This window comes from Eulemur rufifrons, chromosome 14, assembly GCF_041146395.1.
Source record: "Eulemur rufifrons isolate Redbay chromosome 14, OSU_ERuf_1, whole genome shotgun sequence".
Taxonomy (NCBI): domain Eukaryota; kingdom Metazoa; phylum Chordata; class Mammalia; order Primates; family Lemuridae; genus Eulemur; species Eulemur rufifrons.
This window is the reverse complement of record NC_090996.1, coordinates 8,672,837-8,689,263: the sequence shown is the minus strand read 5'-3', so window position 1 is coordinate 8,689,263 and position 16,427 is coordinate 8,672,837. Positions and strand designations below refer to the sequence as shown.

The 16,427-nt window shown below is 53.8% G+C and overlaps 1 protein-coding gene across 1 annotated transcript; it reads left to right on the top strand.

Moving 5' to 3' along the window:
- The first annotated feature begins 1,490 nt into the window (after positions 1–1,490).
- SSC4D (scavenger receptor cysteine rich family member with 4 domains) lies at positions 1,491–10,197 on the top strand. Its single transcript, XM_069485758.1, has 10 exons — positions 1,491–1,656; positions 3,114–3,149; positions 3,386–3,691; positions 4,372–4,449; positions 5,054–5,368; positions 6,492–6,569; positions 7,140–7,214; positions 7,330–7,641; positions 8,432–8,509; positions 9,175–10,197. The coding sequence occupies exons 1-10, from the start codon at positions 1,491–1,493 to the stop codon at positions 9,489–9,491; spliced, it is 1,761 nt and encodes a 586-aa protein (XP_069341859.1). The 3' UTR covers positions 9,492–10,197.
- Positions 10,198–16,427: the final 6,230 nt, after the last annotated feature.

The window sequence follows — 16,427 nt, the reverse complement described above, 5'->3', positions numbered from 1 at the left end:
GTTTTCATCCTCTCCCCAACCAGACTGTTTGTATGCCAGGACAGAGGCAGAGCCAGGGAGAGATGGGGGTGGGTGGGCGACGGGGAGTTCCTTCTGGGACGGGCACCCATGTCCCTGGGTGCCTCACTCTCAGTATATCCCAAACAGAACCACCCTCTCCACTGCCTCCTCCTACAGTCCCCATCAGGGGGCTGGGAGGCAACTGGATGCACCTCTGTCTCCGCCCCCCACCAAGAGAAGACCAGTCTTGCCAGCTCAGTTTCCCAGATAGCTTCTGCACCTGTCCTTCCTCTCTGCCACTCATGGCCTGGGGTCTGGACAACTGCATCAGCCTCTAACCAGCCTCCCATCTCTCCCAGGTGTGGCCATCCACCATGCCCTGTGTCAGCCTCCAGCCAGAGTCTGCAAGGGAAGGGGACATGCGAGCCCCTGCAGGAGCTTCTGGGATGCTGGTTGCATGGTGTGAATGTTCTTTGAGCTCTGTGCTCACGATTCATGCACTTTTTTTTTTGAGAAAGAGTCTCACTCTGTTGCCTGGGCTGGAGTGTTATGGCATTAGCCTAGCTCACAGCAACCTCAAACTCCTGGGCTCAAGCAATCCTTCTGCCTCAGCCTCCTGAGTAGCTGGGACTACAGGCATGCGCCACCATGCCTGGCTAATTGTTTCTATATATTTTTAGTTGTCCAGCTAATTTCTTTCTATTTTTTTAGTAGAGACGAGGTCTCGCTCCTGTTCAGGCTGGTCTCGAACTCCTGAGCTCAAACGATTTGCCCGCCTCGGCCTCCCAGAGTGCTAGGATTACAGGTGTGAGCCACCATAACCCCGCCCACTTTTTTGCTTTTATACCTCAATCCAAATTTTTTTTAAAAAGTCAAGGGCTTCTCGTCCTAAAAGGGCAGAGCACCCCACATGACATTTACTCTCTCAGACCTTCCTGCACCATTTTTGCATATTGGTGAGGCAGGGGAACTCCGATTTTTGTTTCCTTAAATTGACTCATTTCTTTTGATTTAAATTAATTTTAAAGGGAAACTTTATATTGTTCCAATAAATGGAAAGCCAGAGTCCTTTGCCCCAATAGAAAGTACATAAAAAAATCAATGAGAATAACACAAAAAATGTGTATGTATATTCCCCACAATTAAGTGGGTTGCTACCAGTGTCACCAACACCACCTTTGCATAGCCCTGGAGGATAAACCCAGAGCCTTTGAGCCGGTCATGGTTTGGGCCCAGCCAACCCTCTCAACTGGACGCCCCTTGCCTTTTCACATATTCTCAGCTCCAGCCAAAACCAACTCCTCAATCCTCTCTGTCCACGCGCCATCATTCTCACCTCCCAGCTGTTGTCCCCACCACTGCCGCCACTCAGAATGCCAAACTCAAGTGGAAATGTCAATTCCCCCTGAAGCTGGCCCCTCTGGCTGGCAGTAAACACTTGGGATCTTTAATTCCAGATGTTCCAGCTATTACTTCTCCCTGGCCCCTCGATGGGACCCTCGGAAAGACCCTCCACCGGCTGGACGCACAAGGAGGCAGAGATGCCAATCGGTCTCCAGCGGGATGAGAAGGGCAGGGGCTGGAGGCCGGGAGAAGGGAGCATTGCCCCTTCCCCCCTCCCCCCAGCCCTGTCCTTCCTCCTCCTCCTGCCCCTGGGTGAGTGCACCCCTGCCATTCCCTGCTACTTCCTCCTTCTGGGGCTCAGTTGTCCCAGCTATAAAATTCTAGCATGAGGGGGATCATGAATGAGCTGGTTTCTGAGGTTCTTTCCAGCTGTGACATTTGCCCAGGGTTGACGAAAGCTAAGAGTCTGAGTTTGGGGAGTGGAGAGCTCAGTACTGGAGGTGAGAGGTAAATGTACCCAGGCAGTGGGCAGTTAGGGAATAGTGGGCACAGGGAAGAAGGGACAGGGTGGGCTCACCAATAGGGGCCATTGGAAAGGCAGCTAGTAGAACAGATGAAATCAATTGACCAAGGGAACTATCTTAATTTAAGAACAAAAAACCGGAGTCTTAGTTTTTTCATCTGTAAAATGGGTGCACTAGTACATGCCTCGGAGGGTGGGTGTAAGGATTCTATGAGGTAATGTCTGTGAAAGTGTCTGATAATTATAATACCCTGGGCACAAGTGAGGGGCTTTTTCTGGGTTTTCAATTTTCCCTGCTAGGCTACCTTCCCTGTTTCCTCCCCACCTCCCTTCTCAGGCCTGGTGCTCAGAACTGTGGTGAAGAAGAGTGTGGCTGTCTGGGTGGTCTCTCAGCTCTACACTTTATTTGTGGCCTTGAGCAAGTTCCCTAACCTCCCTAAACCTGAAGTTGCCCCACCCACGAACTCCTACCTAACTCATCAAGTGTCCTAATGATGAAGTGAGTTAGTCAACAGAAAGCACTGAGCACACACATGCAGGACTCGTATAGGTCAATCTTTGTGGGGGTGGGGGCAGATCACAATGAATCCCAAAGCCGATTTATCCACATTCAAGGCGGAGCCACTGAGCATCTGCCGGGTACCAGGCTCTGAGCAGGGAGCCCTGGTGGACACAGAGATGAGACAGGCATGGCCATGTTACCAGGCAGAAGGCCCTGAAAGAGGCGTGTACCTAGTGCCCAGGGACTCACAGGAAACACAGAGCACATCTGGCTGAGGGCTCTAGGAGGGCTTCCCAGAGGAAAGGCTTCAAGCCGGGTCTTAAAGAATCAGCAGGGCTGGAATGTGCAGGGAAGCCAGAACAGAACTGGTTAAAGACCTGGAGACAAGATGGATGGGAGATTAAGAAGTAAGCTCAAGCTGGTCAGAACATTCTAGAAGGCTTTGTAGAGCAAGCTCGGGGCGGGACTCCTGTAGGTAACAGGGAGTCATTAAGGGATTTAGCAGTAGAGTGAGACATGCAGGTCTATCTCAGGCAAATCTCTCTGGGTGGCCTGGGCTCAAGGGGCAGATGCTGGGATGCCAGTCGGGACAGGCTGGGAAAGAGAGGGGCTGTGGAAAAGCAGGCGCAGTGGAAGTCCAAGGGGAGGGATGTGAGGACCTCGTGGGAGGGAGGCTGTGTTCCTGGGACCAGGCAACCAAGGGCACGGGCAGAGGGGCGGACGCTCTTCCTCACTCTGTTTCAGCCAGTGCCCTACAGCCCACTGCACTGCCCTTTCCAGGTAGGTGCCCACCCCGCCCTTCCTCACCCTCACCTGCCCCTCAGGTGCTCCAGCCGCTCAGACAGAAGACCACCAGCCCTCCATGACTCTAGATGCCCCCACCCAGAGGGACTGCTACAGTCTCCCCATTTTGCAGAAGGGATGATCCCAAGGCTCCCATGGCTTCATGGCAAAGTGGGCATCCCATAGGTTTGGGCCCAGCGATCCCCCTGGTGCCAGCTCAACCCTCTTCACAGAGCTGAGGCTGGTGGGGGGCCCAAGCCGCTGCCGAGGGCGCCTGGAGGTCCTGCATGGCGGCTCCTGGGGCAGCGTCTGCGACGACGACTGGGACGTGGTAGACGCCAACGTGGTGTGTCGTCAGCTGGGCTGTGGCCTGGCACTGCCAGTGCCGCAGCCCCTTGCCTTTGGTCAGGGCCGAGGCCCCATCCTGCTGGACAATGTGGAGTGCCGTGGGCAGGAAGCTGCGCTAAGCGAGTGTGGCAGCCGGGGCTGGGGTGTCCACAATTGCTTTCACTACGAGGATGTGGCCGTCCTGTGCGATGGTGAGCAGAGACCTGAGACCCGGGAGGGCAGGTAGACTGTGGCAGGCAGCAGGACTGTAGGGTAAATAACTGGAGGGACTTCCTGGGGATAATGTTGTTCTGTGCAGAAGACTGAGCCACAAGCTGCATCTCCTGGTGCAGGGAAGAGTCCCAGCCTGGGTCGCAGCAGTGCCTCTGGCTCATTGCGCAAGAAAGCCAGCACCACTGCTTCCATGCAGGGCCCCCCTGCCATTTCTAAAACCAGATGATGAGGGTCACACTGGCTATAAGCTCCACGTGCCATAGAGCTGCAACAGATACCCTGAGAAGTTCTGAGCTTGACAACAGTGGTTCTAGTTTTCAAGAAAATTGCCTGGAGGGCTCATGAGAACACAGCTTGTGGCCCCAGCCCAGTTTCTGATTCTGCAGGTCTGGGGTGGGGCCTGAGAATGTGCATGTCTGACAGTTTCCAACGGACATCAACTGCTTTGAGACCTATGCTTTAGAGGGGTTCAGGACTCTGGTGGCCCCTTCCCCTCTCACAACCCAGGGTTCCTGGCTGTGACCCTCTGTGTGGCTAGTGGTCCTGGGGGCAGACACCTTAGGGTCCTATGCACCTGCCACCTCACACACTCTATGGGTGTGACAATGGAGAACAGAAATACCCCTGTATCCTCCCTTCCACCCCGTTTCCTTCCCAGAGTTCTTGCCCACGCAGCCCCCAACAAGGAAGGTGTTAACCAGCAGAGCGCCCCCTACAACTCCTCAGAATGGGAAAGGTAAGTAGGGTCATGTGGGCACCACGTGCACCCACCCTAGGCAGTGGGACAAGAAGGATGGCAAGTTGAAGGCCAGAGCAAGTGAGCAAGGTGGGGGTAGGGGCCGGAGTTTAATCTTCGAGGACAGTCAGACCTGCACAAGAATGACGACCATGATGTAGACAAGAAAATGAAAAGTGCGCTAAAAGAGGGACAGCTACAGAAACAAGGAAGTCCAGAGGTGGAAGAGCGTTCCAGCCTTCAGATCGGGGGTGGGGGGCGGGGAGTGGCTTGATACTTTTGGGAGCCGCACTCTGAAAGGTGAGGGTTTCATCCGCAGTGGTAGAAGAGGAAGTAGCACATCCTAGGCTGCTAGGAGAGAGGGACATGGGAAGGGAGTGGTTTTAGGCAGGGGTGACCCCATAAACCGCCCCCAATCTGGACTGAGGAGGCAGTGCCCTGGGGTAGGGTGGCGAGCAGGTGCTTCTGGTTTTAGGACCTGGGGCACCGAGCACTGTGGGTGTATGGAGGGCCTGCTGCACTGTGGAGGGGGTGGGTGGCATCGCACCCACAGGGGAGGCCCTGTGGGAGACACGCCTGGCCCCGCCTCCGTCCCCGTCACCAGGTGAGGGCAGCGTGCGCCTGGTGGGGGGCGCGAACCCGTGTCAGGGCCGAGTGGAGATCCTGCACGGCGGCCTGTGGGGCACAGTGTGCGACGATGACTGGGGGCTGCCGGACGCCACCGTGGTCTGCCGCCAGCTAGGCTGCGGGGTAGCCTTGGCTGCCACCACTAACGCCTTCTTCGGCTTTGGCACCGGGCATATCCTGCTGGACAACGTGCAGTGCGAGGGCGGCGAGCCCCACCTGGCAGCCTGCCTGAGCCTGGGATGGGGCGTGCACAACTGCGGCCACCACGAGGATGCGGGCGCGCTCTGCGCAGGTGCCGGCTCCGGGGGCGGGGCTGGGGCGAGGCTGGGAGCGGGGCGGAGCTAGGCTGGGGGCGGGGCTAGGCGGGCGGGGCGGGCCCTGTCGGGCGCTTGGAAAGGCAGGCTGAGCCCTACCTAGGCAGGTGGTGGGTGGGGAGAGTGGGCTGCCTTGGTGCTTCCCAGAGCTCTCCAGGAAGGCTCCACAATTCCTTATAATATCTCAGCACTGCTCTAGAAGTGCCTCAGACTATCCCAGGACTCCTTGAGGTACGCTCCACAGCTATGTAACAATACTGCACTATCGTGCCATCAATACTCCAGAAATACGTAGCGGGACCATAAGAATGTTTCAGGAATTTTCCAAGTCCTCTTCATGGAATATTTCAGAATGAAATAACACTCTAGAATTGCCTGAGAAATACACCAGAATTCTCGAATTGTAGCAGAATTACCTAGCACGGCCCTCTGTAATCCTAATGCTCTAATAACAGTATTTTCTCCCCACCTGGGTCCTCTCCAATTTCGGAGGTCTCGGCAAATAGAAATAATAGAGCCAATAACACCATTTCACAGATGGACTCCACTCTATAAGATAGAAAGTGCTTGCCCATGACTCCTAACTCACAGCGAACCAAGGCTAGCTTCCCAGCTCACAGGTGGGAAAACCAAGGCCCTGAGAGGCACAGCCTTATCCCTGGCAAAGCCACCTTGCTGCACAGCCTTGAGCGTGCGCCTTGTCCTTTCTAGCCCTGTTTCATCTGTAAGAGGGGGCTGAGTCTTGTTTGCAAGCCCCTCAGGACTGTGCATGGCCCTCCCTGATGGGCAAGGCCTTCGGTTTGTCCGTGTCTTAGACACAACGGGATTCTCAGAACACTGGACATTGTTGAGAAATGAAAGCTCGTCTGTGAGAGCCCTGTATAAACCGTCAAGTGTACACCTGTGCAGCACAAGTAAATTACAGCTGCTGTCAAAGTGGGGCAGACCTCCTTGGACCCCAGCTGGGGCTGAGCCCCCCGGCCCTGAAAGTGAAATCTGTCTCTTCTCCAGGGAGACCCTCCTATCTTCCCCTGACAGCACATGGCTGACTGGGAACCAGAGCCTCAGCCTCTGACCCTGTCCCATTCTCTCCTGCTCTAGCCCTGGGGCTCCCAACTCTCTCAGCACTGCCACCCTCAGCCACAAGAGAGGACTGGGCCTGGCACTCTGAGCCAGCAGGTAACGGGCCCAGCCCTCCAGGCTGGAATGGTAGGGGGGAATGTGCGGGGCTGGGCGAGGCTGCCCTGGTCCACAGGAGGGGACCTTGACTAGCAGGTCAGGGCTTTGGCCAGCTGGTGCAGGGGTGGGTGAGGGAACGACGAACAGATGGAGCAAGGATGAAACCCAGAGTCTGGAAAGTTCACTGGGGTGGGAAGAGGTAGTCAGAGGTTTCTGCAAAACAATGAAGTAAAATTTGGGATGGTGCTGAGACTGGGAGCTGAGAGGCCTTGTGAGGGGGCTGACTGAGGTGAAGGTTGAATTGAGGTTCGAAGTGCCTTTGGAATTCGGGCTGGAACTATCACTGGAATCGAATTAGGATAATAATACCTGGAATTAGGATTCGGTTCATTCCAAACAAGTTTCCTGGAGATCCCAACACACGCCAGACAACGTGGTCACTCTGGGATCGCGGCTGAGTGTGGGCGTGGGTGTAGTACAGTTGCGGTCTTTCAGTTGGCGTCCCGTGCCCTGCTGCAGGGTCGAGGCCTCTTGTCCCCTCCAAACACTCCAGATGCCCTGTCTCCGCAGCTACAGGAGTTGGCGCCCGGCCTTCCCGGGAGACGGCCCTGTCCACCACAGCCGCCGGGCCCGCGGGGAAGCGAAGTAAGTGGCGGTGCCCGGGTCCCGAGGGGGGTGGGAGAGGGTGGGGCCGGGGCTCTGCCTGGGAGCCGGCCGCCCCAGCCCAGCCCCTCTGGCCGCGGGCCTGTGCGCCCCGCAGGCGGGCGGCTGCGGCTGGTGGGCGGCCCCGGTCCGTGCCGCGGCCGCGTGGAGGTGCTGTACGCCGGGGGCTGGGGCACCGTGTGCGACGATGACTGGGACTTCGCGGACGCGCGCGTGGCCTGCCGCGAGGCGGGTTGCGGGCCCGCGCTGGGCGCCACGGGCCTCGGCCACTTCGGCTACGGCCGCGGCCCGGTGCTGCTGGACAACGTAGGCTGTGCAGGCACCGAGGCCCGTCTGAGCGACTGCTTTCACCTGGGCTGGGGCCAGCACAACTGCGGCCACCACGAGGACGCGGGCGCGCTCTGCGCAGGTGGGGCCGCGGCGGGAGCGCGCACTGCGGCGGGGGCCGGGCGGGCTCTGGCCCGGGCGGGCGGGGCCGCGCCGCGCGGGCGGGCTCTCTGCGGCACTGCAGCGGGAGCGCGCCTTGGGGGAGCACGCGCACTCCGCAGAAGAAGTGCCTGCCGGCCGACGCGCTCTGCGGCTGCGCGGCAGGGCGGGGCCGGAAGGGCGTGCCCGCTGCAGAGGCGAGTGGGCGGGGCCTGGGAGGGCCGCGCGCTGCGGCAGTGAGCGGTGGGGCCCGAGGCGCTGTCTGAAGCTGGGCCCAGCTCTGTGGAGGGATGAAGTCTGAGGTCGCGTCTGTAAAGGGTCAGGCCACTTGCTCTCTGCTGAGTCCAGGCCCCCGCAAAGCTCTAAGGAGAGAGAGTGGATTTGCCTTCCCAGAGCTAGCGTGTGACCTTTGGGAGGAGTCAAAGGGAAGGGGGTGTTTGCAGTCTGGCAGGACATTGTAAAATGTTTAATGCTACTGTTCATTGATTGCTGTGGGAATTGATATCTTCACTCCTATTTGGTGCCCCCAGCCTAGCAGGCCCACATTCCCCTCCTGTAGGCTTGGCCACAAAGGGCCAGGCTACACAGGGCCCCCGGGTCAAAGAAGCACGACCCCATTTCTGACCCAAGGCGCGGGGAGCAGTTCAGGATCCTGTGAAGTCCTTTCAGTCCTTGGGACAGGCTTCCCTGGGGAGGGTAGGATGCCACCTGGCCCTAACAACGTGTTCTCCAGTGTGACAGCCTCCTCTTTTTCTCTGTTCTTACTGAGCCAGGCCCAGAGGAGCTGGGACTGCAAGTCCAGCAGGACGGTTCTGAGACCACCCGGGTGCCCACTCCTCGGCCCAGGGACGGTAGGTGCCCATAGCTCCCTGAAAGTGAGGTGGAGGCACCAGGATAGCAAGGACCTGGATTGGGGGAGGTCACAGCCTGGGTTATGAAGCTAAGCAGATTTGTACCTGGTCCTGGAACCCTTGTCCTTTTATGCTGGTTTCAGGCCTCATTAATAGGGATATGGTGTCCAGAAAGGAGGTGGGCTTTAAGCTAGAGAAATCTAGAGGTTTCTAGAGGCGGTTATCAGAATGAGGGGATGAGGATCGTGTCCTGAGGAGAGCAATGAAAGAATTCCAAATGTAGCTCAGGAAGTCTGGGTTGGGGGCAGATGACGATGACCTTCAGGGGACACACAGGACATAATCACAATTTCCAAACAGCTGGGCTGGGGCTGAGGTACTGGGATTATTAACAGAGGACCAGGGAGAGAGTAGACACAAAGCACCCAGCACACGGGTCACTCAACAAATGTTTGCACTGTTTCTTCCAGTCCTGAGACGGTAGTCTGGACTGACTCCCATCCTATTTTAATCTCATTTGTCTGCCCTCATCCAGTGGCTCCTAGGGCAATGCTGTGTCTCAGACCACCACCCTTTGCCTCCTCTATCGACCCCTGACCTGGCCCAGTTTGGGGGTGGCCTGGCATGGGCCAGCCCCTTTAGTCCTAGGCCTTGTCCCCCAACAGGGCACCTACGTCTGGCCAATGGAGCCCACCGATGTGAAGGTCGTGTAGAGCTCTTCCTAGGGCAACGGTGGGGTACTGTCTGTGATGACGCTTGGGACCTGCGGGCAGCTGGTGTCCTGTGCCGCCAGCTGGGCTGTGGCCAGGCCCTGGCAGCCCCTGGCGAGGCCCACTTTGGCCCAGGCCGAGGCCCCATCCTCCTGGACAATGTCAAGTGTCGTGGGGACGAGAGTACCTTGTTGCTCTGCTCTCACATTCGCTGGGATGCCCACAACTGTGACCACAGTGAGGATGCCAGTGTCCTGTGCCGGCCATCATGACCCAGCCTGCTGTGCAGACCACCTGTTCTTCGGGAGTCTTCTGTGACCTGCCCTTCCTCCTCCAGGAAGCCCTCCTCATGTGACTACTGCACTTCACTCTACCCCTCCCTTCCCTTGCCTGGGAGAGAGCCTGCCCAGTATCGTCCTGCATGGGACAGCCTGGCTGTACCCGCTTCAACCTATTGTGTGACCTCAGCCTGTCATCAGCTATTGTCGGCCCAGTTCAGTGAAAGCTCCCATGTTTTGCTCAGCCAAAACAAAAATGAGGGGAGGGAAAATGACTCCTAACTCTTCTCTTTGTTGGGGCTCCTGTTACGGCACCCCTGACAACGCCTTCCTCGACCCAGTTCCAGGAGGCTCAGCGGCTTCTTTGTAAATGGCGGGTATCTGCCCTGCCCCCAGCCCATTTTGGGATCCCTGAGAAGAGGGAAGGCAGGAGGGGCATACAGCTCTTCCCTTAGACTCCCAGGAGCTGCAGAAGAACCTGGGTCATTGCCCTGCCCTGCTCTGTGAGGGCCTGGACTCAGATGGTGCTCGGCTGGACAAGGGGACTGGAGGGGCCAAAGCAGGGACAGTGGCCCCTCCTTGCAGCTGGAACCAGCATCTCTGCTTTAAGCTGCCCCCACAACACAGCCTCCACTTTGCAGTAGCAAAGAACCCTGGGGGCCTGTAGCCACCCATTCATAGGTGCCAAGTCAATAAACCATTGTCCCCCTGTCTTGTAACTGAAGTCAGTGTTTGAGCATAAATGCATTCTCTGTGGCAGCAGGAGAGGCTCTGGGCAGGACTCTCTGGAGGAAGGTGGCTTGGGGTGGAGGGCAGTCCATGAGCATCATCTGAGAGCTCTCAGCAGGCTCATCACTTCCTGGAAACACTGACTCACAGTGTCAGGCCTCCAAGGACCCAGAGAGTCCTCTAACCCATCTCCCCTTTCCTTCACATATACAGAAATCTAGAGTCACCAAAAGGAACGGGTTTGTTCAAGGTCACATGGCAAGGTATTGAAGGGAAAAAATTTCGGAGAGGAGCCTTCTAGAAAGGGAGATGAAGGAGGACAAACCAGCATTGGGGCGTCCAGGGCTGCCCTTGGGGCCCCTCATACACGTACTCTGCCTCTGCTCAGGCCTCACCCCAGAAGTGGGCAATAGATCCTCCTTCTCTGCCCCAGGCTGGGTGACTTGCCAGTGTCAACTGTCCAGTGTCAAGCCTCCTGCTAGGTCCAGCCTGCAGGCTCCGTAGTTTCCTGTTACTGCTGTAACGAATTACTCCAAACTTAGTGACTTACAACTACACAGATTTGTCATTTTATAGTTCTCAAGGTCACAAGTTGGCAATGGGCCTCCCTGGGCTAGATTCAAAGTGTCAGGAGGGCGGTGTTCTTTCTGGGGGATCTGGGGGAATCCATTTCCCTACCTTTTCCAGCTTCTAGAGGCTGTCCCACCCCACGCCCACTCGTGACCTCCATCCAGCCGGGAATTACATCACTCTGACCTCTGCTTCCGTCAGCTCATCTGGACTCTAAGCCTTCCTCTTCCATCTTTTAAGGCCTCTTGGGATTATATTAGGCCCACCTGGATAATCCTGGATAATCCCCCATCTCAAGGTCCTTAACTTAATCACATCTGCAAAATCCCTTTAGCCATGTCAAGTAACATATTCACAGGCTCCAGGGATTAGGACGGGGACATCTTTGGGGTTTATTATTCTGCCTCCAACAGGCTCCAAACCTGAGAGTGAGGTTGGTTCTCAGCCAAGGAGTGAGGCAGACACTTTGGCTCCCAGTTCTGTGGACTCCTGGCAGTAATGGCTTTGTCTCCATTTGTCAGGGAGCTCTCTGAGACTCACCGAGTCATTGAAAGGATGAGGGCTGGAGAGATGAAAGGTATGGAAGTGTAAGAATTCGGAGAGTTGGGGCAGGGGGACAGGGATGTTCTAGCTGCCCTGTGGTCACCAGTGCACTCAGATTCCGCCACTTCTGTGGTCATAGCCACTCCAGCCACCACTGTGCCTCTCTGTTGTCCTGAGAAACATCACAGCTTCCCACCCCTGGACTCCCTTCCCTGCCTAAGCAAAGTACCGTTGTCCTTTGGTATCCATGATGGATTGGTTCCAGGGTCTCGTGAGGATGCCAAACTCCAAGGATGCTCAAGTCCCTTACAGACAATGATGTAGTATTTGCATAGAACCTACTCACATCTGCCCATACACTTTAAATCATCTCTAGACTTCTTATAATACCTAATGCAATTTAAATGTTATATAAATAGTTGTATAGTTTAGGGAATAATGACAAGAAAAAAAAAGTCTACGTTTTCAGTACAGATGCAACCATCCATTTTATTTTAAAAGTATTTTCAATCACGGTTGAATCCACAGATGCAGAACCCACAAAACGCCATCTGTATACTTTCTTCAACATTCCCTCAGTGGATCCTCATGGCAGCCCTGTGAAGGAAGTATTACTGTCCCATTTTACAGGCAGGGAGAACTGAGGCTCAGAGAGAGGAAATGACTTGTCTAAGTTTGCACTGTGGAGCAGGACTGGAACCTAAGCTTCTTGGTGCCCATTAAGACTGGTCACCGGTATCACCAGTTCTCCCTGCTGGCATGTAGCAGATTTGCACTTCCAAGCCCTCTTGGAGTGAGGCTTGGCCCTATGACATGCTTCAGCCAATGAAATGCACAATTTGCCAAATTCCCTTCTTTCAAGGTAATCAAGTGACATTCCATACGGTGGAAGCTCCATCAACCTGTGTCCCGGAGCGAAGTTCACCGCAAAGCCTCCATTGACTCCAGATGGATAAATAGAGTGAGAGACAAATAAATCTTTGTTGTTTAAGATGCTGAAATTGGGGGTTGTTTACTAGTCCAATACTGACTTTGAGTGCCCTGCTCTGTCCTGAAGCTCAGCCTGTTTCACTCATAACTTTGTCACCTACACCTAAACCTGAGTTTCCCTGCTTGCTAAGTAGCACTACCAAACCACTAGCTTAAGCCAGAAACCTGGGTGTTAGCCTCAATAATCCCCACCCCCAACTACTAATTAATCACTAAGTCCTAATGATTTTATCTCCCAAGCCCTGCTGGAATCTGTCCCCTTCTCTCCATTCCTACATTTCTAACCATGGCTTCTTCACTGTTTCCTTGTCTAACCCATTCCCCAAACCACAGGAACAGTGAGCTTCCTCATGTTTCCAAATCTGATGGTGCCACTCCTCTGCTCAAACCCCTACCATAGCTCCGCAGTGCACTTCCTCAACACTTTAGCTCAGGTTACAACGTCCTGCATGGTCTGGCTCTGCTTGTGTTTTCAGCCACTTGCTTCCAGGACCTAGCCAGGATGGACTACTTTCAATTCCTCTAATGTCTGGGCTTCCTCCCATGAGGCCCCTGCACATGCTGTTCTCTCTGCCTGGAATACACATCATTCTCTCCTCCCCCTTCCCCCTAGCCAACTCTTATTTAGCTTCAAGGCTCAGCTTTCATTTTCTCTAGAAGGCCTTCATGAACACCCACTCCTGATCTGAACCGGGAGTCTTCTCCACACCCTGACCCTCCCTGGTGACCACACTCACCCTTGTGTCTCAGACTGCAGCCTTTACAGGTGTACATATTTCTGGAGCACCTGGGTACTAGGCCAAGTACTGTGTTGGGCTCTGGGGCTACAGAGCAAGAAGAGACCTAGACCAGGTTTCCTGTTTGCGTGACACAGAGGTGACCTTCAAGAGGAGAAGACGAATGACAAGCCATTGAACAAATAGACAAGATAATCTGAGCTAGTGATCAGTGCTAGAAAGAAAACGAAGCAGATGGTTGTGGTAGGGATTGGGTGGTCAGGAAAGGCACCTAAGGAGGTGAGGTTTGAGCCAGGCTTGAGCAGCAAGAGGGAGCTGGTCGTGAACTTTTTGGCTGTGAAAGGACCATTCCAGGTCCTTCAGTGGACACTTAGCCTGGCAGAAGGACCAGAGAGAAGAGCGTTTGTGATTAGAGCAAAGAGGAACGTGTTAAGAGACGAGTCAGGGCTGCTGGTAAGGGCTGGAGCACTCAGGGCTTTCTAGGCTATGGGGGAGGGGGGGTGTTTTAGTCTAAAGGTGATGACAATCCATTGGAAAGTAAGTGATACAGGTACCTCAAATGTCAGCCTCTTAAATACCTCTCATCTCTCAACTTGATGAGTGTACCTTGCCCCTGAAGATGTAATTGAAGTTATCTCTCAATAAAATACCCAGCATTCCTACCAAAAATCTCAGGAATTCTCCGAGAGCTTAGGATCTACTACGCACCCCTGACTTTTGCTGATTTCTAAGTCTCTTGCTGCTTTTGCCTCCTCTCTCACTCTCCTTTTTCCTGTTCAAGGAAAAAGCTGAGCCCTTTACTCCAAAAGGACCACAAATTCCAGGTCGGGTGTATAGCACACTTGGCTGATGATTTGGAACAAGGGCCCAACAAATAACTGAAAATTGAAAATTTGAGATTGTTTTTAAAAGGCCCTTGTATATTCACACACACACACATATACCACCATCATCGCCCCGGACCCTGGCACGTACATGCACATTCCCAGATAATTTCCCTCTCTATTCTCTACCCCTAATTTCCTACCCCAGGGCTGGGACCCTCCCTCTCTCCTACAACCTCCCTGCTTCTCCTCCTTAGTTGTAAACTCTCTGACTCTCACTTTTTTGCTTATTGCTTTTAAAAAAACCATTTTATTAAGATATAATTCACATACCTTAAAGTTCACCCTTTTAAAACATAAAATTCAGTGGTTTTTTTAAGTACAGTTGTCCCTTGGTATCTGTAGGAGATTGGTTCCAGGATCCCATCCTCAGATACCAAAATATATGGATGCTCAAGTCCCTTACATAAAATGGCATAGTGTTTGCATATAGCCTATGAACATCCTCCTATATACTTTACATTGTCTTTAGAATACTTACAACATCTAATACAATGTAAATGCTATGTAAATAGTTGTTATACTGTACTGTTTTTATTTGTATTATCGTATTGTTAATAGCTTGCCACCATGCCCCACTAATTTTTTTTATTTATTGTAGAGACAGGGTCTCACTATGTTGCCCAGGCTGGTCTCCCACTCATGGCCTCAAGTGATACTCTCATCTCAGCCTCCTAAAGAGCCGGGATCATAGGTGTGAGCCATTGTGCCTGGCCTTTTTTAAATACTTTTGATCCATGTTGGTTGATCCAAGGATGTGGAACCCACGAATACCAAGAGCCAACTGTATATTCAGAGGGTCATGCAACCATTACCACTAATTCCAGAACATTTTCATCACCCTTCTCAAATAAAACCCTCATGCCTCTTAGCAGTCACTCGCCCTTTTCTGCCCTACCTCCAGCCCCTGGCAACTACTAATCTACTTTGTCTCTATGCATTTGCCTATTCTGGACATATCATAGAAATTGAATCATACAGTATGTTGTCTTTTGTGTCTGGCTTCTTTCACTTAGCAGAATATTTTCAAGGTTCATCGACACTGTAGCATGTATCAGTACTTCATTCTTTTTATAGTGAAATAATATTCCATCGTATGGATTTACCAAATCGTTTTATCCATTCATCTGTTGATGGACAACTGGGTTATTCCCAACTTTTGACTATTACAAATAATGCTGCTATGAACATTCATGTACAAGTATCTGTCTGAGAACCTGATTTCAGTTCTCTTGGGTATATAGCTAGGAGTATAGTTGCTTCTGTTTTAACATTTTGAGGACATGCTGAACAGTTTTTCACAGTGGTTTCACCATTTTACATTCCCACCAGCAGTACACTGGGGTTCTAATTTCTCCAACACCCTCACCAACACTTATTTTCCTTTTTTTTTTTTCCTTCTAGCCATCCTAGTGGGTGTGGTTTTAGTTTGCATTTTCCCAATGACTAATTATATTGAGAATCCTTTCATGTACTTATTGGCCATTTGTTTATTTTCTTTGGAGAAATAGTCTATTCAAGTTCTTTGACGATTTATCCATAGGACTTTTCCTCTTTTTTTAAAATGCAGAATTGTCTAACTGTCTTGTTCAGCGCCTGGGAGGACTAGCCTTTGAAAATTGCCCTGTTTATTTCGCTAGTCAAAGCTGTCTTTCCCCATCCTGCAGCCACCTGTGAACCGAAGTCGGTTTGTTTCCCCTCTCTGTTTGTGTACACCACCTCATTTCACTGACACAGCCCGAGAGATGAGGCAAAATCACTCTCCAGTTTTACAGATGAGGTTTGAGGGATTGGCCAGGATGATACAGCTGAGATTTGCACCCTGAACTGTCAAACTCCAAAGCTCCTCCTCCTGTCTTATCTCATGACCTCCCACGAAGTGTTTATTCTTATCTCCTCTGTGCAGAAGAGAAACTAAAGGCCTCAGAAGGGTCAGGCCTTTTTGGGGGTCACACAAAAAGATCAGGGACAAGTTTCGGGACCCCCCCCCCCACCTCAGCCCACAAATCCGCCCCAACCCATGGCGTAGACCCGCGAGGACTGGGAAGGGCGCTGCGTGACTCGGCCCTTCCGGCCCAAGCGGCCGCGCCTTCCTGCTGAGTCACGGCCTCCGCGCGGCGCGGCGGGGGCGGGGCTCGGGAGAGGACGGCCAGGGGGAGCCCGCCCCGCGTGGGAACCGAAGCCCCACCCCGGGCCCCGAGGCTGCCTTCTGATTGGAGAGCATGAGATCGGCAGGGCCAATCACAGCAAGCTGCAGGGCTCGGGTGGGGCGGAGCCAAAGGCGAAGGCGTCGCCTCCTCCTCTCGGGAATCCGCCCATCCTGCCGCGCCCCTCGGGGCTTTTGGGGACACCCCGGGCCCAGCGACTGGAGAGGCGGGGCTAGCCCGACCTTGGGCGTGGAGCCCTGCGGCCTACGCGGGGACAGGAAGGAAGGGTCAGGAAGGGCCCCCGAGAGCCTGGCGTGAAGGCGACCTTAT

Coding starts and splice junctions, on each gene's coding strand:
- SSC4D (XM_069485758.1), top strand. CDS start 1,491: ATGGGACCCTCGGAAAGACCCTCCACCGGCTGGACGCACAAGGAGGCA. Junction 7,215..7,329: donor CGGGCCCGCGGGGAAGCGAA/GTAAGTGGCGGT, acceptor TGCGCCCCGCAG/GCGGGCGGCTGCGGCTGGTG. Junction 7,642..8,431: donor CGCGGGCGCGCTCTGCGCAG/GTGGGGCCGCGG, acceptor TTACTGAGCCAG/GCCCAGAGGAGCTGGGACTG.